The sequence below is a fragment of the Pseudochaenichthys georgianus genome, chromosome 21 (assembly GCF_902827115.2).
Source record: "Pseudochaenichthys georgianus chromosome 21, fPseGeo1.2, whole genome shotgun sequence".
In the NCBI taxonomy this organism is placed as follows: Eukaryota; Metazoa; Chordata; class Actinopteri; order Perciformes; family Channichthyidae; genus Pseudochaenichthys; species Pseudochaenichthys georgianus.
The window spans coordinates 36,837,764-36,862,060 of record NC_047523.1 but is presented as its reverse complement, the minus strand read 5'-3'; the positions used below and the strand labels follow the sequence as shown (position 1 = coordinate 36,862,060).

Sequence of the window (24,297 nt, the reverse complement as noted above, 5' to 3'; positions counted from 1 at the left end):
AAAACAGAACCTTGAGGAACACCATTATCAATGTTTAACCACTCAGAAGACAGCCCATCAAAATGAACACATTGGGACCTTTCAGAGAGGTAGTTTACAAACCACCCCACTGCATGGCTGGACATGCCTATACTGACCAGCCTCTGCTTCAAAATGTGATGATCGACGGTGTCAAAAGCTTTGGATAGGTCAACAATAGAGCTGCACAACTCTGCTTATTATCTAAAATACTCGCCACATCATTCACCACTTTCATTGTGGCAGTGATAGGTGTTGCTTTCTGAAGCCTGACTGATGTTTAGACAGGATGTCATTTGTACATAAAAACACCTTTACCTGTTCACTCACAAGGCGTTCAAGAACCTTAGCCAGAACTGACAACTTAGAGATTGGCCTATAGTTATTTAATAAGGTGGCCACCCCTCCTTTTAGCAAAGGCAGGACATACGCTGTCTTCCACAATTTTGGGATTTTGTTCGTGCTGAGGGAGAGGTTAAAAAGAGTAGTGAGAGGTGGAGCAATAAAATCTGCAGCTATCTTTAAAAAGAAAGGTTCTACGTTGTCCGGGCCATCTGACTTTTTAGGATCTAGCTTGGTTAAGACTTCACGAACAACATCAACAGTAAAAGGAGTAAAACTGAAAGGGTTTTCCAGACCACATTGTTCTGAGTCACAGACTGTGGTGTTCACAGAAGCAGAGAAACAGAATGAAACATAGAGCCACAGGACACAAAATGCTCATCAAAGCAATTGAGCATAGTAGCCCTGTCCGATATAGTGCCAGATGCTGTGGTAATGCACGGAGGTAGCTCATTACGGATATCGCCGGTGGATAACGATTTAATGGCTTTCCAAAATTTTCCAGGATTATTTAGATTCTTTGTGGTTACTGACAGATAGTACTTTGATTTAGCGCTTTTGATTTGCGATGTGAAGCTATTCCTTAGCTGCCTAAAACGCAGCCATTCTACCTCTGAGCCTGATTTCCTAGCCTTTGCCCAGTCCTTGTTTCTCTCATGAAGGAGACTGGACAGATTAGCAGAAAACCAAGGATTGTCTCGTCCCTTCACTCTAAATGTACGCAGGCGTGCATGTCTATCAATGATCTCCATAACACCAAGATAAAAATAAGACCATGCGGTTTCTACATCAGCACACAGATCGATTTTTCCCCAATCAAACCCAAACAGATCATGAACAAAACCCTGCTCCACAAAATGTTTTATGTCATGGGATGGGCACACAGGGGGGGAACACATCTAGAGTGTGTGTGTGCGTGGGTGTGTGTGGGTGTTTGTGTGTAAGTTGACTAAATCATCCAAAATTCAATGAAAGTGTTGATCAGCAATTGTATGTGTTCAAATGTCTGCTGTGAAGGATATCATGAAGCCTGAATGCAATCGAATGTAAAACAAAAAGGTTATGATTGATGAAAGTTGTACATCGGTCAGATTAGACCCGAAGACAAAAGGAGGGTTAAAGCAAGATCATACCATTTGACCAATATGCATCTCTCTGTCCAACATCATCTGTCCACATTTAACATCGGAAACTAATGTGTTCAATTATAACTACAAGAGTCAGATCCATTTCAATTCAGAGTCAACATTATGCTGGCTTTTCCTTCCATGTCATGCTGTGTTGCATTTATTACTCATGACAGAAACGATGTCATGATTTAATGCACGTTTATTGTCTTATAATCATGACACAGGCTTTTCCTCTGCATATCCATTCCTCCTTGCTCTATTTGTGCAACACATGGAAATGATGAGGAATCTCCTATTAAAGAGCAGCTGTAATGTACAGTATGTCACAATCACACACTTTCCATGTGCGGGTTTCAATGGGAGAGGCCGCTGAGAATTAAGAAGGAACTCGTCATTTCCTCCCAGATCTGGAACCAATTCAGGACAATTTGACCCAGCAGCCGTGTGTGTGTGTGTGTGTGTGTGTGTGTGTGTGTGTGTGTGTGTGTGTGTGTGTGTGTGTGTGTGTGTGTGTGTGTGTGTGTGTGTGTGTGTGTGTGTGTGTGTGTGTGTGTGTGTGTGTGTGTGTGTGTGTGTGTGTGTGTGTGTGTGTGTGTGTGTGTGTGTGTGTGTGTGGGTGTGTGTGTGTGTGTGTGTGTGTGTGTGTGTGTGTGTGTGTGTGTGTGTGTGTGTTCTCACATTAAAGAGGCCCTATTGTGCTTTTGGGGTTTCCTCTTTCCTGTATTGTGTTGTATTTGTTTGTGTGCATGTAAATGGGCTGCAAAGGCTCAAATCTCTGTGTTCCCTCCAGAGGAAGTTTCTCTATTGGTCTCCTATGTTTTACTGGAGGGGCTCAGTCTGTAGGTTCACGCCCCGATCGGTAGATGGAGTGAGCTGGTAGCTGGAGAGGTTCACCTCCAAGGCCACTGCCGACTGCCCTAACCTCGAAACTACTCCCTTGGCACCGGGTACCTGGCAGCCTCTCTGCTCTGCCACCTCTCCTATCTGCATGTGGTTATGTGTGGTTGTGTGTGTGCATGTATATCCTGTGTGTGTGTGTGTGTGTTTGTGTGCGTGCGTGCGTGCATGTGCGTATATCCTCTGTGTGTGTGCGTGGATATCCTCTGTGTGTGTGTGTGTGTGTGTGTGTCCTCTGTGTGTGTGTGCATGTATATCCTCTGTGTGTGTGTAAACACAACAGAGTGGGGAAATAAATGTCCCCGTCTTCTTCTTCTTCTTCTTCTTCTTCTTCTGGAACATTGTGACATCACTATGTAACACTTGCGTTTCTATTGGCTACCGCTCCAACACATTGTTTGTGATAGGCTAAAGGGCGGGACATCTCTAAGCGGTTGACCAATCACAACAGAGCCGGCCACCTAACCAATCAGAGCAGACTGGGCTGTGGTTTCAGACGGAGGGTGAAAGAGGGGTTGCAGCACAGGCAGTATGAGGGAAACAAAGAGCTGTTTGAACACTTGAAGTATATTTAGCTGATAATACCTGTTTAATCTGTAAAAGATATAAATTATTTTCCCCACATCTGTTTAAAACCAGAGATTATCCATCAGGCTCGTCTTCATTTACTAACCCCACATTCTAGGTTGATCTTTATTTGAATCTTAACTAAACATCTGTAAGGTTTTAAGGATGCTTCCTGCACGGTTGCAACATTATGGTGGTGATAAAATCTGTCCACATCCAGATGGTAAATTACTAAAAAACCTCTCTCTGTGGTAGTTTCCGCTCAGTAGGAGGCATTAAAACCTGATGACACACAGTGAATCAGAAGCAGAAAACAACACCAGGGTAAACGATAAGAATAAACTCTGACTTTAGAGAAACACACAAAACAGCCGAGGCACTGTAACGTCTAACATGGACAGTTTGGAAGAAGAGGTAGAAAACGGTCCCATCTTGATTTTATCAGGATTTAAAAAATGACATTGTGTTGTCTAAATCCACGCTGAGATAATTGATTTCTTTCAGACGTTGGATAACTTTGATGATATGTAAACTAATATTTATGTGTCCCTTTGGAATGTCAAAATGTCATTCCTTTCTCAATCCTGCCTGCTAGTGGCCGAAAATCAAAGTTAATGTTACTTAAAGGGGACCTATCATGCAAAATGCTCTGTGTCTTTTATACATAAATATGTGTGCCCGGTGTGTCGGGGAACTCACGCAGCGTCAGAAAATAAAACCCTCTCTCTTTTCCTCCGTACCCAAATCTTTTAAAAACGGGGGTACAACGAGAGGATACAGATTTGCTGCCGATATGACGTCAAATCGGCGGCGGACCCACAGAAAGTTGCTATCAGAAACAATGCCTGACGTGTTTTGGACATAATCCCGGTGTTGGTACCATATGTGTTCGGGGTCCGTCTCTTACCAGTGACGTAATGACGTCAATAAAATAAAATACTCAGGGGAGTTTCCTGAATTTTCATGCCCAAAGCCAAGCACTAGGCCCTGGGTAAATTAAGAGGCTGATCTGGGGCACTTTTGTCCACTTTCCCATGTGCTAGAAACTCAAGTCAGGCATCCCTGGAATCGTCTCAGAGATTAGATGATCAGTGGGGCCTTCTTTTTACTGAAACATGATGTTTCGATGTATATTTCCATTTAAAATGCTAACCGCTAGCCGCAAAGCTAGCATCGCAGCCACTGCTCCGTTTTCGGAGACTTTGCACACATTATTCACAAACATTTTCACACGCTAGGAGTATGGGAGTAGTAGTGTAAACATAATTATGTAAATAACCCAATTTGTGTTCTGTGAAATGGAAAAGGATTCTATGGAAACAACATCACGGAGAAAAAAGTAATATCTTCTACATATAATAATGGACAAAGTAAAGAATGAAGTGTAGGCTCTGTTTAAATGTTCGGAATTTGACCGTGTATGATGGTCCTCTTGAGTTGCCGTACAGCCAATGGCGTACAGCCATTGCTCCGTTTTCATGTTTTTTTAACATGTTTTTCACAAACATTTGCAAACGCTAGGAGTATAGGAATACTTCAATTCGGTTCGTCATGATCTGTAGATGTGATTTGTCCCCGAGAACCCCTGGGTAAATTACCGTACAGCCAATCACAATGCGTACAATGCGTGACGTCATTGGTAAGAGACGGCCCCCGAACACATCTGGTACCCCGAACACATCTGGTACCCGAACACATCTGGTACCGACACCGTCTTTATTTACATTAGCAAGCCTCGCTAACACTCAGAGCTAACCTGTACTGGAGAGCACATGTGTTTTTAAAAGCAGGAAATAAAAAAAGGAACTCACCTTGTGATAAACCTGCAAGAGAAAAAGCATTTGAGCTCCATACTGTTTCAGAAATAATCCTTGATGTGGTTTAGAACAGGATGGCGTTTTATTACAGCAGAATTTAACTTTATCTCCGGTAGAATTCTGATCAGGCATTAGCTCCGGCTCCTCTTTGTTTCTGTTTCAAGCTAAGGACCCAAAATCTGTGTTTCTCTAACAGGGCTGCAAAAGAGGGGTTTGAGCAGTTTGAGGCATGGCTACAACGGGGGAACTGTTTGGTATTTGAAGCAAAAAACTTCACAGACATGTTTTGTATAGGTATGGCCCTACAATATATGTTTCATATATAGCATAATAGGTCCACTTTAAAATGAGAGAATAAAATCTAATAATGCCATATATATATATCATAATATATCACATGTATTGGGGCCTTATAGATACTGATAATACTTTTACTAAAGTGAGATTAGGACATGTCAGTGGTGATGTCAGTAGTGTCAGTGGTGGGGGGGTTTGTTTTTGTTTGTTTTGAAATAATCGTAATCGAGTGGGGATGTAATATTATTTAATGACCACAATTTTTCATCAACTTTGTTAAGATAAGATAAGAAATACTTTATTGAACCCAATTTGGGAAATGTATGTAGCAGCATAAAAACACAAGGCATTGTACATTACAAATTAAAAGACTAAAATAAACAAGAAAGTAGAAAATATACATGTTGAATTAAAAATGTACAGTAACAAAATATAAAGCAAGTTAAAATTATCATTTTTCGGTGTTATCTAATTTAATTATTTTTGAGCAAGTGAATGCCAATGTCATGTTGAATGTCTGGAATGTCAGTACTACTCAGTCAGTAAAAACAAAAACTACCTTTATTTGTTATAGAGTACTTTCCTCCTGATGGAGTGGTCATTTTACTTTAGTGGAGTATCTGAGTTCTTCCTCCCCCTCCCTGGTTTATTGTAAGTGACCAATGGTTGTCGGTAACCTGCAGTGTGTGTGTGTGTGTGTGTGTGTGTGTGTGTGTGTGTGTGTGTGTGTGTGTGTGTGTGTGTGTGTGTGTGTGTGTGTGTGTGTGTGTGTGTGTGTGTGTGTGTGTGTGTGTGTGTGTGTGTGTGTGTGTGTGTGTGTGTGTGTGTGTGTGTGTGTGTGTGTGTGTGTGTGTGTGTGTGTGTGTGTGTGTGTGTGTGTGTGTGTGTGTGTGTGTGTGTGTGTGTGTGTGTGTGTGTGTGTGTGTGTGTGTGTGTGTGTGTGGTGTGTGTGTGTGTGTGTGTGTGTGTGTGTGTGTGTGTGTGTGTGTGTGTGTGTGTGTGTGTGTGTGTGTGTGTGTGTGTGTGTGTGTGTGTGTGTGTGTGTGTGTGTGTGTGTGTGTGTGTGTGTGTGTGTGTGTGTGTGTGTGTGTGTGTGTGTGTGTGTGTGTGTGTGTGTGTGTGTGTGTGTGTGTGTGTGTGTGTGTGGCAGCAGCAGTATAAAGGCAGCAGCCGAGAGGCAGAGCTCGGACACATCTGGAGGAACAGCCGCTCTCAGACAGGATGAACTGCTTCTCTCTGCTCTGCTCGCTGGGCTTTCTGCTCAAAGAGGCGCAGGCATGGGGCTTCAAGAACGGAATATTTCATAACTCCATCTGGCTGGGTAAATCTCTTTTATTTAACTTGTTGTAATTGTACATTTAGATAGAAAGAACAAGTTGGTTACGCTGTTTCACTTTGTTATGAATCACTCAGATCTTGTACTAAAGTAAAAGTAGAAGTACCCGAGTGTAGGAATACTCTGTCAGTCCTGCATTCATAAGGTTACTCGAGTAAAGGTAGAAAAGTATTATCATCAAAATATAGTTGAAGTAGCGACAGTAAAAGTAGTCACTGTGCAGATTGGTCCATTTCAGAATAATATATATGATATGTTTTATAATTATTGATCATTAAAGTGTTCTCAAAGCTGGTAAAGGAATTATTATTATTTTAGTAATCAGTATAGTAGCCTAATAATTGTGATGAAGGTAAAACCCAAATGAACAAATAACGACCAATTATATAATAAGTGCCATAACTCGAGTGGATTACTAGGCGATTGCCTTCTTGTTATGCATCAAAATCTGTTTAATCTGTAGTTTATTTAAATCTTCATTCTTCAATTTCAACTTTATTAGCCAGTGTTGCTTTCATCACGTTTTTGTATCCATATTTTAGATTAAGCCAGCTTTTGTTTTAATGCAAAGTGACATATTTCATATCCTTCACATGTAATCTTCTACACTCGGCCTACTTAACATGGGATTGTTTTCAGTCAGTTTTTGCAAGCACAGCAATAAATCCCTCACATAAAGGCACATTGTGTGGACTAACAAGGAATAATAATGAAGGCAACACAGCAGCTCTGCCAAACGGCATGTTTATGGGCTGCAGGAGCCCAGTAAACACGGGGAGTGACTTCATCTCAGGACTTTCCAAATGTAAACACATCTGAGTGAAAAGATAGCTCAACACATTTCAACTCTACGACTAATGTCTTTACCTTTTTACAGTAAGCTTTAAAGGAGTGTTTCCTCGTGTGCATTACTCTCCAAACACCTGTAACTCGTTTTTTAGAAACCCCAAATGGTTTTCTTTATGTGGGGAAGGGTGTTTCATATTGGCTCAACAAAGCTGAATCACAAGCACAGCGTTTCTCTCATGTCTACAACATGTTTTTTGGGGGAGGTTCTCCATGTTGTCTAAAGAGTATGGTCACTGTAACACACCGAAAGGGTTTAGAGCAGGGGTCTCAAACCAAAGGCCCGGGGGCCAAATGCGGCCCGCGACTTCATTTTATGTGGCCCCGCAAGAGCTTGCAAAGAATATAATAAGTTTATTATACCGGTTACATGCCACTTTACAGAAGCAGGTTGCCCATAAACTACATGTCCCACAATGCATCTCGTTTTGTGACATGCGCACTGAAGAGACTTGCAATTATTTGCCCTGGACTTCTGCTTTCAGACGTAGTTAATTACTAAGTTATTATACTATCCGATAGTTTTATATATTACAGTTACAGTACAAGCTGGCTTTAAGGAATACTTCAGCCACAAAATGATCATCCTTATATCAATTTCTTACCACGTGTTGCCTTGAATTCCCAATGTATTCTTAGATTCTTCCACAGTCATCTACAAATGTTGTCATAATTCCTTTATCCGTCCCACAGAGGGAAAATGTATTTGCACGAAAATTTCACATTTGAAATAAATAAATACATTTAAATGTTCCGCACTCTCGCGGGAATATCTCCGCAATGGAGCGAGATTAAGTTTCACTTTTGATTGCATGATATAGCCCAGCACAACACCTTCATCACACATGTGGCCACTTGTTTGTACCATTTTCAGGCGATTTGTAAAAAACGATGTGTTTTTGGATATTTGTGGAGTTAGGTGGTCCACGAGTATTTTGTTATTGGTTAAGTGGTCCTTGGTATGAAAAAGTTTGAGAAACACTGGACTAGACCGATTAAGACAAAATAAATCAGTATGGTAGTGCCAAGCAAAACAATCTAATAAGTAAACATTCAAGGTAGGAGAAAGATTAGTATCATGAAGTGAGGAATTATAATAATCCAATTCAGAGGCAATAATGTAATATAATACATTATTTTATATTTATATATTTATATCGTTACAACCGGCCCTTTGAGTGCAACCTTTATGCGAATGTGGCCCGTGATGAAATTGAGTTTGACACCCCTGGGTTAGAGGCGGTGTTTCCTGGAGCAGAGAGAACAAGAGTTTAATTAGTGGACAAAACATTCATCAAACAGGTTAACCAGATCAAAACCTCCACTTGAGACTCACTCCTGAGAGCTGTGTGCGCAGTGCTGCCGTCATGCATGAGTGCAACTGGAACAGGATCAGAGCTCCCACTGATACGACCCCAGAGCAAATTACAGATTGAGTGGTGGACTTTCAAAGCGTAGAACAATCTCACACAGGAAGCCTCTCTTTAATGTTTGACTGTATTTATGTTGAGAAGGAGGAGTATTTCCAAACACATAAAGAAACACTTCATCCTTTCATCCAACACATCTGGAGGAAGGGAATGAAAACTGTAATCTGACAAATAACTAAAGCTGTCAGACAAATGTAGTGGAAAAGAGGAACACGATTTACTTCTAAGATGTAGGAGAAACATAAAGTTGTATATAATGGAAATACTCAAATAAAGAAAATGTGTACAAATGGAGCCCTTTGTATTCAGTTTGAGGGTTTCCCTTTCCTGTAGTGTGTTTTATTGGTTTGTGTGTGAATGGTCTGCAAAGGTTAAAACCCCTGTGAAACACCTCCACTGGACTCCTTTGTTTACTTCAGAAATGTAGTGACATCACTATGTAACACTCGCCAGCTAATCAGAGCAGGCTGGGCTCTGGTTTCAGACAGAGGGTGAAAAGAGGTGCTGCAGCACAGGCAGGATGAGAGAAATAAAGAGCTTTTTGAACATTAAAACATGGAGACATTTAGAGACACTACATACTGATATACACCTGAACATCAGCAGGAGAGGACTCTTTAAAGTAGAGACACTACATACTGATATACACCTGAACATCAGCAGGAGAGGACTCTTTAAAGTAGAGACACTACAAACTGATATACACCTGCACATCAGCAGGAGAGGACTCTTTAAAGTAGAGACACTACATCCTGATATACACCTGAACATCAGCAGGAGAGGACTCTTTAAAGTAGAGACACTACATACTGATATACACCTGAACATCAGCAGGAGAGGACTCTTTAAAGTAGAGACACTACATACTGATATACACCTGCACATCAGCAGGAGAGGACTCTTTAAAGTAGAGACACTACATACTATTATACACCTGAACATCAGCAGGAGAGGACTCTTTAAAGTAGAGACACTGCATACTGATATACACCTGAACATCAGCAGGAGAGGACTCTTTAAAGTAGAGACACTGCATACTGATATACACCTGAACATCAGCAGGAGAGGAGTCTTTAAAGTAGAGACACTACATACTGATATACACCTGAACATCAGCAGGAGAGGACTCTTTAAAGTAGAGACACTACATACTGATATACACCTGGACATCAGCAGGAGAGGACTCTTTAAAGTAGAGACACTACATACTATTATACACCTGAACATCAGCAGGAGAGGACTCTTTAAAGTAGAGACACTACATACTGATATACACCTGAACATCAGCAGGAGAGGACTCTTTAAAGTAGAGACACTACATACTGATATACACCTGAACATCAGCAGGAGAGGACTCTTTAAAGTAGAGACACTACATACTGATATACACCTGAACATCAGCAGGAGAGGACTCTTTAAAGTAGAGACACTACATACTGATATACACCTGAACATCAGCAGGAGAGGACTCTTTAAAGTAGAGACACTACATACTGATATACACCTGAACATCAGCAGGAGAGGACTCTTTAAAGTAGAGACACTACATACTGATATACACCTGACCATCAGCAGGAGAGGACTCTTTAAAGTAGAGACACTACATACTATTATACACCTGAACATCAGCAGGAGAGGACTCTTTAAAGTAGAGACACTACATACTGATATGAACCTGGATTAGCATAAAAGGTCCCCTTTAAGTACGTAAGTAGTTACTTTTCCCCTCTGCAGATCACTGTGGTGTCTGCAAACAGTCCTTCCTCAGATGGAGGTAACAACTTCTCTCTCTCTCTCTCTCTCTCTCTCTCTCTCTCTCTCTCTCTCTCTCTCTCTCTCTCTCTCTCCCTCTCTAACAGAACAAGCAGCTGGAGTTTACCACCGGGAATCACGCAAAGGGAGATACCAGCTGACGTATAAAGAAGCCAAGGCCGTCTGCAAATACGAGGGGGGGAAGCTGGCCACTCACGAACAACTGGAGGCTGCTCGTCAAATAGGTCTGCAGAAACTCACGTACACACACCAAACACACACCCTGACACACACCAAACACACACCCTGACACACACCCTGTTAAAGGAGATACTATAGGGGAATGAATGCATCATAATGCATCACTTGAGGGAGACTCATACCGCACCCACCCAATGAAAGCAGGGAGGTTTACCTTTGCTTTCTCCCATGAAACACTTAAAGCACCATGTATAATGTAACAGTAGAGAAACAAGGCTGCAATGCTTTCAGACTTCACATGTTCACAGGACAAAGGTCGAGGAGGAAACACTTCTTCCCACGAGTGCTTTGCTGTTTCATGAGCAGGTTTTAAGCGGCCTCAGGGAGCATTGTTAAAGTCCGTTAACACCTTCTTGGGTGGGTAACATCACCATTTGTTCTTGAGATGGAGTCCAGCCACTCGATCCTGTCCCCTTTCAGCGCTTGAGACCCGTTTTCCCACAGCGGTAGGAGGTCTCTGCTTTATCTGGGGAGTGTAACTGAGTGTAACTGTGAGGCCCCCACAACAAAATAACAAACAGAGAGTCCAGGTTTCTACCTTTGAGGCTGAGTTTCCGTGCTTGGCTGGCAGAACACAGTGGTTTATTATCAGTGGTTGCATGAAGCAGATATATTTTATTTTTCAGGTTTCCATGTGTGTGCAGCCGGATGGTTCGACAGAGGGCATGTTGGGTACCCCATCGTTAAACCGGGCGCTAACTGTGGCTTTGGGAAGATCGGTGTTGTGGACTACGGAGTGAGAAGAAACAAGAGTGAGAGATGGGATGTGTACTGCTACAATCCAGACTGTGAGTACATGTTTTTATATATTGCAGTACAAGCTGGCTTTAAGGAATATTTCAGCCACAAAATGATGATCCTTATATCAATTTCTTACCACGTGTTGCCTTCTTAGATTCTTCCACAGTCATCTACAAATGTTGTCATAATTCCTTTATCCGTCCCACAGAGGGAAAATGTATTTGCACGAAAATTTCACATTTGAAATAAATCAATTTAAGTTTTCCGCACTCTCGCGGGAATATCTCCGCAATGGAGCGAGCTTAAGTTTCACTTTTGATTGCATGATATAGCCCAGCACAACACCTTCATCACACATGTGGCCACTTGTTTGTACCATTTTCAGGCGATTTGTAAAAAACGATGTGTTTTTGGATATTTGTGGAGTTAGGTGGTCCGCGAGTATTTTTGTATTGGTTAAGTGGTCCTTGGTATGAAACAGTTTGAGAAACACTGGACTAGACCGATTAAGACAAAATAAATCAGTATGGTAGTGCCAAGCAAAACAATCTAATAAGTAAACATTCAAGGTAGGAGAAAGATTAGTATCATGAAGTGAGGAAAGGAGCAGCATTTAACAACGGCAAAACTATTCAAAACCATTCATTTAAAAAGTAAAACCGAAGTCCAAGTCTCAGTTTTCCGGTTGGATGCTCACTACTTCCCAAATACATGCATTTTCTCTAAAACCTCATTACTCAACTTCACTTCTGCATAGATAGTGCCGACACAATGGGAGTTATATTAATATATTATATTAAGTGTGTTGAAAATATATTGCTTTAAATTGGATAAAAGGTAAATTTATGACAAATCCAACAGTGACGCATGCACAACGGTTATATGTCGTCATTCAGATGTGGAAGTGATACTGGTAAGTAAAATATCTTGCAATGGGATCACACATGCTAAATTCTTCACCACTTCCTATAGTCCCCAACAGCGGTCCGACTAAGAGCACTGAAAGTCATCCTTTGTTCGGATAACACCCTTCTTTGAACCTGATTTCTATCTGAACTACACCTCTGTAAAGTGTAGTGACTGCATCCTGCACCGCTGTAATGCAACGGAAGTGACAGACAGAAAAATATAAACTCTTAACAAAGCACTTAAAACCTCCTCTGTGGGGATTCCCGTTACAGTAAATGTCTCTAGGACAACGTTTTGCCATGGTGACACACACGCACGCACACGCACGCACACACACACACACACACACACACACACACACACACACACGCACATGCACACGCACACGCACACACACACACACACACACACACACACAAACTAAACCAGCGTCACGGCTAGTCAATATAGCTTAATATGGTTTAAAGACACTGTGTTTTGAAGCGTAGGCGATGACTGGGGCTGTGGTTCGGAGCAGTCGTCCTGTCTGAGGCTCTGCAGACTCACTGCACTTAAAACCACAATCTGTGTCGCACCCTGTGAGTTATCAAGAGGAGACCAGGAATAAACCTGCAGGACGTGAGGATAAGATGGAGAGACTGAGGAAGTGATAACTAACACAGGCTGCACAGCGACTGGTTTGACTTGAATGATTCATTTTAACTTGAATGTCAATGGGATTTCCCAATCTGCCTGATTCATTTGGAGCCGAAGTACGTTTACTCTTTTGTCCTTTCCACATCTGAAAAGCATTTCAAAGTAATATTTTGGAAATTAACCCCCAAATGAAAAGCAGCTCAACCTTTTCTAGCCACTGTGCCTTGAGTGAGTCAAAACAAATATGTTAAGTTTTATCGTCTATTGAAAGGAGATGGAAAAGTTGTGTGGCTGGACACTCTTCATATTTATTATATTTAGTCTTGAAGAATTATTATTTTCAATTATATCAAGACAATTAAAACAGAATAATTACAAAAACATTATGCACAAGAACTACAATTACAACAGATTAAGTACACATACAATACATAACAATATGTTTTATACAGTGGGGTGAAATTAAAGGATAACTATGAACAAAAAAGCTAATTAAACTAAATCAAAATAACTAAAACCTTGATGGGTGTGTATTATTGAAGGCGACGGGCATTATGATCTATTGTTAATATAAAAAAACATGAATTATAACAGCTTTAAACTTGGTTATAAAATAACTGTTGTCCATATGTTTCTTAACCCTTGTGTTGTGTTCAAAAGCTGTTACCGTTCGTGGTGTCCGCGGGTCAATTTTGACCCAGGGTCGGCGTCATGGGGGTCATTCGCGGGCCATGAGTCACTGTGCCCCCCCAAAGCAGGGTGGGCAAGCCTTGCCACTTTGTCGTTTTTTTCTTTTTAATCATATAAGTGAAAACTTACCTGTTAAGGAGGAACATTATGAAGAAATGTATTTATTTTCAATGAGAACTGAGGATGGGAGCTCCAAGTTGCCGACACAACGAGGACATTTCGTTAGATCTGAGATGGACATTTCTCTGACGTGTGTTTCTCTCTGGGCTACAACACATTGGGTAGATGAATTGCCAGGGTCAGAAGACCCCGGTTTGGGTGGGATGTTATATTGTTTTCTTTTTGTGTTTTGCGTTTGTGTTACATTAGTTGTAATGTTAAATAATAAAAGGAGTGACAATCCCTTTTGTGTATGGGGCCAAAATATATTAAATATAATCCCGCAGATATGCAGCAGCCACCATGCAAAACATGACAATCTATTCTTGGAATATCAAAGGCTTGGGAAACCCCGTAAAAAGGAATAAAGTATTATCTCTTCTTAAAAAAGACAAAGCTGATGTGGTCTTCTTACGAGAAACCTTTCTCTCAGGTACTGAACATCTTAAATTGAAAAGAGATTGGATAGGTCCGGTGTATTTCTCATCATATAAAACCCATAGTAGAGGGACAGCTATTGGGATAAACAAAACTTGCCCATTCGAATTAGAAAAATTTGTTACGGACCCAAATAGTCAGTTTGTTCTGGTTGTTGGTAATATTTTTGGAACCCCAATCACCTTTTTAAATATCTATGCTCCCAATATAGATGAACCAATGTTCATGTCAGACTGCTGCTCTTCAATGAAAATTGTAAAGGATTAGGACTGATGGGCGGCGATTTAACTGCACTCTTAACCCTACATTAGATAAATCTAACCAGTCCAAGAGCCACAATCTTAAATCCTCAAAGGTCCTTCAGGGGCTTTGAGCAGAATGCGGCCTTATGGCGTCAACTAAATCAGGATGTCAAAGATTACACTTTCTTTTCAAATGTCCACAACTCTTATTCTAGAATAGATAATTTTTTTTATTCCATCAAAATACATGCATAGGGTAAAAGAATGTAAAATGTATTCCATTAATATTTCAGATTATGCAAGAGTATATCATTTGGAAGCTGCAAAAGCTACTTTAAGAGGACTTATTATCTCATACACATCTTTTAAAAGACGTGAAAAAATGAAGCTCAGACAAGAACTTGAAAGAGAAGTAAACAGATGTGAGTACTTCATAAATCCGCATCGACAGATGAAAACTGGAAGCAATTAAACACAGCCAGAGCTAAACTAAATATTGACTTAACAAATGAAATCAGAACACCAATGAATCTTATCAGACAACATAATTATGAATTCGGCAATAAACCAAGTGAACTACTTGCCTATCAATTAAAGAAGCAGCCAGCAGAAAGGGCTATAAGGCACTTCGTCTGAAAGACAGCACCTTCCACCCAACACAGATTAACCAGACTTTTTATGAATTTTATAACAAATTATACAAATCTCAATCTGAGTACTCACAAGATGAACTGGACAATTATCTCCATAACATTAATTTGCCTACATTATCTGATTTAGATCAAGAGTATCTAAACTCATCAATTACAGAAGTAGAAGTTTTGGCTGCAATTAAATCTATGCCTATAAATAACAGCCCGGGGCCAGGTGGCTTCTCGGCAGAACTTTATAAAGAGCTTTGGACTGAACTTCAACCTATATTTATGTCAAAGGTTAACAACTTCTCTCACAACAGAACGCTTCCTCAATCAATGAGTCTTGCATATATTACTGTACTACGTAAAGATGGGAAAGACCCCCTGAATTGTTCTTCATTTAGGCCTTTAAGCCTCTTGGATCATGATTATAAGATTATCACCAAATTATTAGCAAAACGACTGGAAATTGTTTTACCTAAACTCAAACAGGTTTTGTCAGGGGCAGATATTCTTCTGATAATATAAGTAGACTTTTGAATGTTATAAACCATTTGGACACCGGTCAGAAGCCATCTCTGCTTCTTCCTTTAGATGCAGAGAAGGCTTTTGACCGGGTTGAGTGGAATTTTCTTTTTGCTATCTTGAACAGGTTAAATATGAGCTCTCGGTTCATAGAGTGGGTCAAATCAATTTATAAAAATCCTAAAGCAGCGGGTATCGCTAACTGCAGTTCCTCAGATTTGTTTCCACTAACAAGACGGACAAGACGGGGATGTCCTCCGTCACCTTTGCTTTTTGCAATTGAACCACTGGCATCATGTGTGCGAGACAACATAAGTATTAAAGGAGTGAAGATTAACGATGAACACAACATGTCTCTGTAAGCTGACGATATCATTCTTTACTTAACAGACCCAGAACATTCAGTACCACACGCGCACGACACGATAGAGCAATTTGGAAGATACTCAGGATATAAAATTAATTTAAAGAAATCGAATGCTTGTTTCTTACATATGACGCCAACAGCAAATTTGGAAAAGTCTTGTTCTTTTAATTTGTCACCAGGTGGCTTTAAATACTTAGGAATAAATATAACACCACACCTGGATAATCTGTTTAGAGAGAATTACAATCCACTCATTGACAAAACAAACAGGATGTATCTAAATGGTCCACATGACCAGTATCACTGCTAGGAAGAAACAATGTCATAAAAATGAATATTCTACCCAGATGTATTTTTCTTTTTCAAATGTTACCATGCTATTTATCCGCTGATTATTTTAAATCTCTCAATAGACACATCTCAAAATGTATCTGGTGTAATAAAAAACCAAGAATCAATACTTACTCTTATGAAACCAGAAACTATGGGTGGTCTTGGTCTTCCCAACTTTCAACACTACTTCTGGTCGGCTCAATTAAGAAATGTACTATCTTGGTTTCTGGGAAGAAAGGATTCACTATGGGTTCAGATAGAAGCCAATGTCTTTGACCCGTTGCCATGGAAACTCTTATATTTGTTAAAGACTTCAATAAGGTGAAAAATATGGCCAAATGTTTTACAGTGGTCAATACACTTTTAGCCTGTCCAAAAAAAGTGCATGTTAACTCAGGTATTTCAATCTTTTCTCCTATTTTGAACAATCCTGATCTTAGCAAATATTTGTTGTCAATTAATATAAACAAATGGACGAAATCAGGTAGAAAGCAATTGAAACATTTGTTCCACAAAGATATAACATTGAAATCATGTAATGATTTAAGAGCAGAATATGACATTTCAAATAAGGATTTTTTTCAGATACTTGCAAATTAGGAACGTGATCCACTCAATTATTAAGAGCAATACATTGAGATCGGGATTGTTGGAAGAGGAGGAGACATTGATGTCATCGAGCACGATCAAAGGTAACATTAGAGAGTTTAATGCAGTTTTTTCTAAAAGAGCTCAGTCATCCTTTCCAACTTTAAAAAAAGATCTGGGGAAAGGACTTAGGGATACAGATAGATGAAACTACTTGGCTGAATATCTGTGAAAGAACACACTTTCCATTCACAAGCAATAAAATCAAAGAAGCAAACTTTAAATTTCTCAACAATGCATAACATTTCCAAAGAAAACTCTTCAAAATGTCCGAGATGTAAAGTAAAAGAAGGAACATTTATGCATCTCTTATGGGACTGTGGTCTCTTGAAACATTTCTGGGATTCGATTCATGCGCTCACAAAAGCCGTTTTAGGCATCGAGATGAGCCAACATCCATGTTTTTCCTGTTAAATGACACCAAACTTTAAACTGAACCCCAAACATTACAGAATACTAATCACAATAACATATTTTGCCAAGAAATGTATACTTTTACTCTGGCAGAATGAATGTCCTCCAACATTTAAACTTTTCATTGATCAGATAACACATTTTTTACCTCTGGAGAAAATGACATTGGAAAATATAATCGTGGACATATCTTTCAAGCTCTGTGGTCGCCATTGCTTTCTTATTTGGAAAATATATCTGAGATATGACCAGTGATGGAATGGTGCACTCTGTGGCTATTTTTCCTGACGGCCGGAAATAGTTGTGTTGTCATTGTCTATATTGTCGCTGTATTGTATAATTAATTGTATAATTATTTGTTTGTTTTACTTTGATGTGGGTTTTTAGTCTTTTTTTTTCCGTTTTATGTTTATTTTCATGGCTCTGTTGTTTAAGTTATATTGATAAGCATTTTTTGCGGGTGGAGGGAGGGAGGGGGGAGTGTAGTGAGTGTACTGTGATACTGTGATATTACAATATAAATGAAATGGCATCGACTACTGTACACTATAATGAAATAAGAAGACTTGTAAAAAAAAAAAATATATATATAAGTGAAAACGTTTCCACTAAAAGTTTTTTGTGTGAAATAAATCAGAAATAAAGAATATAAATATAAAACACAGCCTGAGGTGTGCTCACTGCTGCTCTCTGATTGGTCTGTTGCTTGACCAATGACCCCCGCCTTTGTTTTGTTATCATTACGTGGCTGTGTGTTTAGATGAAAGCCCAGTGGCGATCTGTCCATCTGTTACACTGATTATACAGGAAAGCCATCGAAAATAATGGAGGTGTCTAAAGTCAAAGATGAATCTTGATTGGGCCAAATTTGACCCGAGTCACCCAAAGACAATTCTGCTGCTCTCCCCAGACCCGAACACCAAATGATACACTTTTTTTTGAGAGACCTTCAGACTTGGCAAAAATGGTCAAAATCAGTTTTGTAGTGTTTATATATCTGTTGTGGGGGATATCATGAAGCCTTGTTCCGATACAAAAATCTAGAGCGTAGTTATTATATCATTCTAACTTGAAACGGGTCACGGGAGACCCGGACACAACATAAGGGTTCAGCGGTCCGTTTTACAGATACACAAACCTGTGTGTGCTCTCTGGTGGATAAACGATGACATTGCAACGCTTAATTATAATTACTAATTGGCTGACATGAACGGTATAAGATGATACAGGTATACACAAAAAACCGACATTTTTAAATGCTTAAAAAATATCATGAACTCAAACAGATCTTCTCTTATTTTTTACAGATTATAATCCGTATTTAGATGACTCATTGCTCCAGAAGAAAGTCACTTAATGAAGCTTACATTTTCTAGGATCCTCTGCTCCGAAAGGTTGATTTTTCTAAAGTTCTGGATGTATATGTTTCCTTTTTAATGATCTACAAATAAGAAACAGCGTTAACCAACCTAACATCCCTTCTCCCTGCAAGACATCGAGTGGAAACGCTTTAGATGCCATTGTTACCCGTTTCCACACGTGTGTTTCATTTCCTTCCTTTACAAAAGAACTCTTCTTCTCCTACCCTTGATTCCTTCAGAGCTCACACGCAGGAGAAAGACCCCCCCCGATCCAAAGTGCTGCATGTGAACAGATGCAGATTAAAGTCCTGCCTCAGAACACACATCATGTCCTTAGATGACCGCAGAGCTGCTTTCCCACTGCAGTGATGTTCAAATGTTCCCCTTATTTCTGTTCCCTTAACTACCAAGAACTCTCCAAGTGTGTTTTATTCTTTGGAGCTGCGGAAAAGCATGCTACAGACCTGAAATAACTGAGAGTATGCATTTAGAATACAGACAAACACACATGTTTCTTTGTGGGGCCATTTTTACGGTCTTTAAAGGTGGGGTAGGTACATTTGAGAAACCGGCTCGAGATCGCTAGAATTTGAAAAAACACAACCGGAGAAAATCTGCCACTTCCTTATAGAGCCCCTCCTCCAACACACACGAACGCGCACATGACCAATGAGGGCACGAGATAAATTTGTGCCCCGATTGAAGGCTGACAGGCAGGTAGGCCATCCAGTTACTTTAGCGGGGCCGGCTAAACGGAATGGTTGTACTTTTTACAGTATTACGGCTTCTACAGATGACATTTTTGTATGGATTTTTTGTCAAAGTACTTCAGATATTCATTGCTATCGGGATGTTAAGAGCATTACATGGAATATAACAAAAAGTGTATCTCGAGCCGGTTTCTGAAACTTACCGACCTTCACTAACAGATATTTACCAAGCTCTGGTGTACACAGGTCTGAGGTCAGGGTGATCTTCTACCTCTCTTTGTAGCTTTACTTTTTAATTATCTGTGCTTCATATATTCTAAGATATATTATTGAGATTTTTACTATTATTATTATCATATTTTTTATTTTAGAATAATTAATTATAGTGATTTCAATATCAATAATAATGATTATAGAAGTAAGAAACATTTAAAAATGAGAAAAAAGTAAGAAATGTAAACACTGACTAATAATTAATATTGATATTATAGTACATCTTTAAACACTGCAGCTTCATTAAAAAGGGTCTCCTTGTCTTCTACATCAATGGTGCATTTAGACACTTTGATTTTAGAGACAATACCTCGAGTGCACTCTCTACCAAAATAAAATAGAATACACATTAAACACTGAATAATAATCAAGTGAAAAATGCAGCATGCACATACATCGTATACAAGTTACATACAAGTTGCCAGCAGCAGTTAATTCATCGTTTTTTAGGACAAATGAAGAAAAATGCCGATTTAATTCTAACCTCTGCATTTGATGTGTGTGTCTTCCAGCTAAGGAGTGTGGGGGGACGCTGACGGACCCTCAGAGGATCATCCAGTCTCCAGGCTTCCCCGAGGAGTACCAGGACGAGCAGATCTGCTACTGGCACATCCGGGTGCGCCTGGGCCAGAGGATCCAGCTGCTCTTCCAGGAGTTCGACCTGGAGGAGGACTCGGGCTGCCTGGCCGACTACCTGGAGGTCTACGACAGCTACGACGACGTCTCAGGGTTCGCTGGCAGGTCAGTGGCTTTGAGCGGGAAAAAGGAAACAGGGTCTTCGTGTGGCCATATAAGGGGAAATGCAAGGTGAACTTCTCATCTCATCAGTTAAGTCATTTCATTCGTTACTGGAGAATAAATTAAAATATCGACGTCTCCGGGCTCGCTGGCAGGTGAGGAGATTCAGGAGGGAAAGAGGGAGGAATCTGCATTTGTAGCTCCAAAATCTTTATAGGACTGACACAGGATTTGAAAAATATGATTCCACTGACTTGTATATAAGTCAAAGTCCAAAGTATTGTCAATCTTTTAGTTTGTGTGTAGACATCGAAATACCGTTTCCCACAATCCCGAATAAAAAATACAAAGATATAAAAATATCTATCCTATATATACACAATCAACCGACACATTTATACATATGCACACATTAAGACCTACATAAAAGCACAATCATCAATACAAAATAACAGTCACTTCAATACCTTTGGCAAATGTACATTAGTGCAAGATTGTCCAGCAGCGTATATAGACTCTACTTGCACTATTTCTATTCTATTCTATTTGTATCTACTTGCACTATTTTATCTGTTTATTGCGTTGCTCTGTTGGAGGAGCCTGTGACCTCAGATTGTCATTGTCATAACTACACTGTAACTATGCACACATTACAATAAAAGCCTTGCATCTTGAATCTTGAATGATAAGATGCAAGGTTTACTGTATATACGACGACGTCTCATGGTTCGCTGGCAGGTCCGTGGCTTTGAGGGGGAAAGTGTGATTCTGTTGTGTTGTGACCATAAATATGAAGGATCAACCTTTATACAATGTTCTTTCTCAACAGTGATTCATGCTTAAATTAATGAAATGTATGATATCATGGAAACATGTTAAGACATCACCCCCTCTTAAGGCCATCCAATGTATATCAGCCCTTCTAGGCCAATATTATTGCAGCACAGGTCATGTGACCGTTGTAAAAACTTTGATCCAGTCTCCCTGATGGGGCTCTGTCAGGTTGGGTGTAGGTTTTGTTTGCTCCCCCGTTGTAATGTTGTGTGTGTCTGACATAGAGTTCAAACCTCAAATAAATTCCCTTTCATTTTGATACACACTGAGAAAAGCAGCACATATCTCACATTGGAGAAGCTGGAAGCATAAATGTTTTATGAACTTCTGACGATGATTATGTGATGACATTTTGATTTTAAGATTTTCTTGTGACTCTCAAATAAGTTGTTAAGTTGTTTTGTGACAATGTGACTTTAGAAAAGAGGAAACCAAATTAATTAGGATCAAACACATCATATTTTAAATTATAAGCTAGACATAGTATAGTTTCTTAAATGCTATTTAAGTTTAACACATGAATTTAAAGCAAACACAGTATGTTTGTTTAATAAATCACGTGTCCACCTACTCCGTTTAACTGATTTCTTTATCCTGCATGCGTTCAGACTGAAGAAAGTTTAAAGGGGACCTATCATGCAAAATTTACTTTTTGATGTCTTTTATACATAAACATGTGTGTCCCCGCCGGTGTGTCGGGGAACTCACGCAGCGTCAGAAAACAAAACCCTCTCTCTTTTCCTCCGTACCCAAATCTCTAAAAACGGGGAACAACGGAGCTGATCCAGATTTGCGTCCGATATGATGTAATATCTGAAATGTGGACCCACGGCCCAATCAGAAACGTTGCTATCAGAAACAATGCCCGACTGTTTTGGACGTAATATGGTTGGTGTTTACGTTAGCATCGCTAACACTCAGAGCTAACCTGTACTGGAGAGCATGTGTGTGAAGAAGCAGGAAGTAAAAAGGAGCTCACCTTGTGGTATAACCGGCAAGAGAGAAAGCCTTTGAGCTCCAGACTGTTTCAGATCCTTGATAATCCATGATATGGCGTTTCATCACGGCAGCATTTAGTTTAGACAGTAGCTGCCGGGTCCCGCATGAGCTCAGACCCCTCCCTTTTTATATTTTTTTATCAATTTTTATTTTTTTTAAAGCTTTTTCCCAAAATCAGCCCTTTTAGAAACAGGAAGTGAAACAGAGGGATATGAGGCATGGCTAGAATGGGTGATCTGTTTGGTATTTTGAGCAAAACACTTCATAGACATGTTTTTTATTTGTATATATCTGAGACCTGGGTCATTCTACAGAAAAGGTGGAATCTGGGTGATACAAATCTAAAAACATCTAAAACCTGTTAAATAGCAATAACTAACTCTTAACTTGATGAATCCACAACAAGTAGAGCTTAAAATATGTTTATTATTTTTATTATTTTTATACTTTATACAAAGCTTATTTGTATAGGAACGTCACTGGTGTTACGTGTTACCAGGAAGAAGAGTAACACCAGTGACAATTTGGAGAAAACACTACCATTTTAACAAAATGGCTGACATCTGTCAGACCAAATATGGCTTCAGTCAATATCAAAATCGTTTAACTCTTCAATACAATACATTTTCCCATTCAAATGTTCACCCCTAGGGCTATGCAATGAGTAACACTAATGACAGACTTGAAACACGCATGTAACATTTGAAGATAAATTGACACCTTTAACAAACAAAGTAAGAAGTATCTGACTTTCCTTATGTCTTTTTCCACTGCCTCAAATGATCTCTTGTTACAGGAGGCACTTCAGAGACAGTACAGTATTTCAAAATAAAAGCGTTTTGTGTAGCAGTAACACCAATGACGTAATTTTGGGTGACTGACATTTATTTTATATTATTAATAATAATTTGCGTTTTATTTTTACCATTTCAGTGTTAGCCTATATTTAATGCTTGTAATGTTATGTAAATATAAATTAGATTTATTTATTGAAAACAAATCTTTTAAATTAAAACTATAGGCTCCACTTCCATGTATGATCAAAGTGACGAGGCAGTTCCTTGAACTTGGCATTTTAAATAAATTGCAATTTACGTATAAAACCATTTTTTATTTCTTTTTTATTTAGTACCATTGCAAAGACAATCTCTATTTATTCAACATATATAATGAATGTGAGTATTAGGTCAACGTCATGTATTATGGTGTCTGTAAAAGTAAGTGACAGCACTTCCACCTTTTCTGTAGAATGACCCATCCATGCTATTGCCTAAAAATAGCGTGATCGGTGACCTTTAATGTTAACAACTGTTTTTAATTTGCTTGTTTTCAGATACTGTGGCGATTATCTACCTGACGATATCACCAGTACAGGTGAGATTTCCTCATCTGATGGATCTCTTAATGATCAAATATACAAACAAATAAATCTATTGGTGTTGTTGTTGTTTTGCAGGAAACGTGATGACGCTGAAGTTCCTGTCTGACGCTTCAGTCACAGCTGGAGGCTTCAGACTGCAATACGTCACCTTTGATGATACTCTGTTCTCTCAGAATCAGTCGCACTACTTCCTCTGAGCGACTCCTCTACTGATGTGATCCTGTTGCTGTGTTCACCGTGTTGTTATTGATAACATCCTGTACTGTAATTAATGTGTTTTTTATCTGATTAAATAAATCATTTTGTCATCAATTGTTTGGTTGCTTTTCTAACAGAGATCAAATAAGCAATCCTCACTTTCACCTTTACTGAGGCTTACTTTGTAATAGTTATTTATGTACATTTACTTATAAATACAACATATTCATAAAAGCCTCATGCACTTAATAATAGAAAATGAATTGATGTTGTGGTTGTTTTTGCTGCTGTGGTTGTGATTTGGTAAAAAAACGTTATGCAAAACAAATGTCACTGTGAAACAAAAAACAAACAGGAAAATAAATAACACAAT

General features: G+C 39.4%; 1 protein-coding gene across 1 annotated transcript; it reads left to right on the top strand.

The window, feature by feature from the left end:
• The first annotated feature begins 6,273 nt into the window (after positions 1 to 6,273).
• Positions 6,274 to 24,038, top strand: tnfaip6 (tumor necrosis factor, alpha-induced protein 6). Its single transcript, XM_034110441.1, has 6 exons — positions 6,274 to 6,389; positions 10,540 to 10,677; positions 11,320 to 11,481; positions 20,287 to 20,515; positions 23,679 to 23,719; positions 23,802 to 24,038. The coding sequence occupies exons 1-6, from the start codon at positions 6,290 to 6,292 to the stop codon at positions 23,921 to 23,923; spliced, it is 792 nt and encodes a 263-aa protein (XP_033966332.1). The 5' UTR covers positions 6,274 to 6,289; the 3' UTR covers positions 23,924 to 24,038.
• The last annotated feature ends 259 nt before the right edge of the window (positions 24,039 to 24,297 follow it).

What these genes read in the sequence shown, in the direction of transcription:
- tnfaip6 (XM_034110441.1), top strand. Translation starts at nt 6,290, where the DNA reads ATGAACTGCTTCTCTCTGCTCTGCTCGCTGGGCTTTCTGCTCAAAGAG. An exon ending in TCATAACTCCATCTGGCTGG is followed by an intron (nt 6,390 to 10,539) that starts GTAAATCTCTTT and finishes CCTCTCTAACAG; the next exon opens with AACAAGCAGCTGGAGTTTAC. An exon ending in GTACTGCTACAATCCAGACT is followed by an intron (nt 11,482 to 20,286) that starts GTGAGTACATGT and finishes TGTGTCTTCCAG; the next exon opens with CTAAGGAGTGTGGGGGGACG.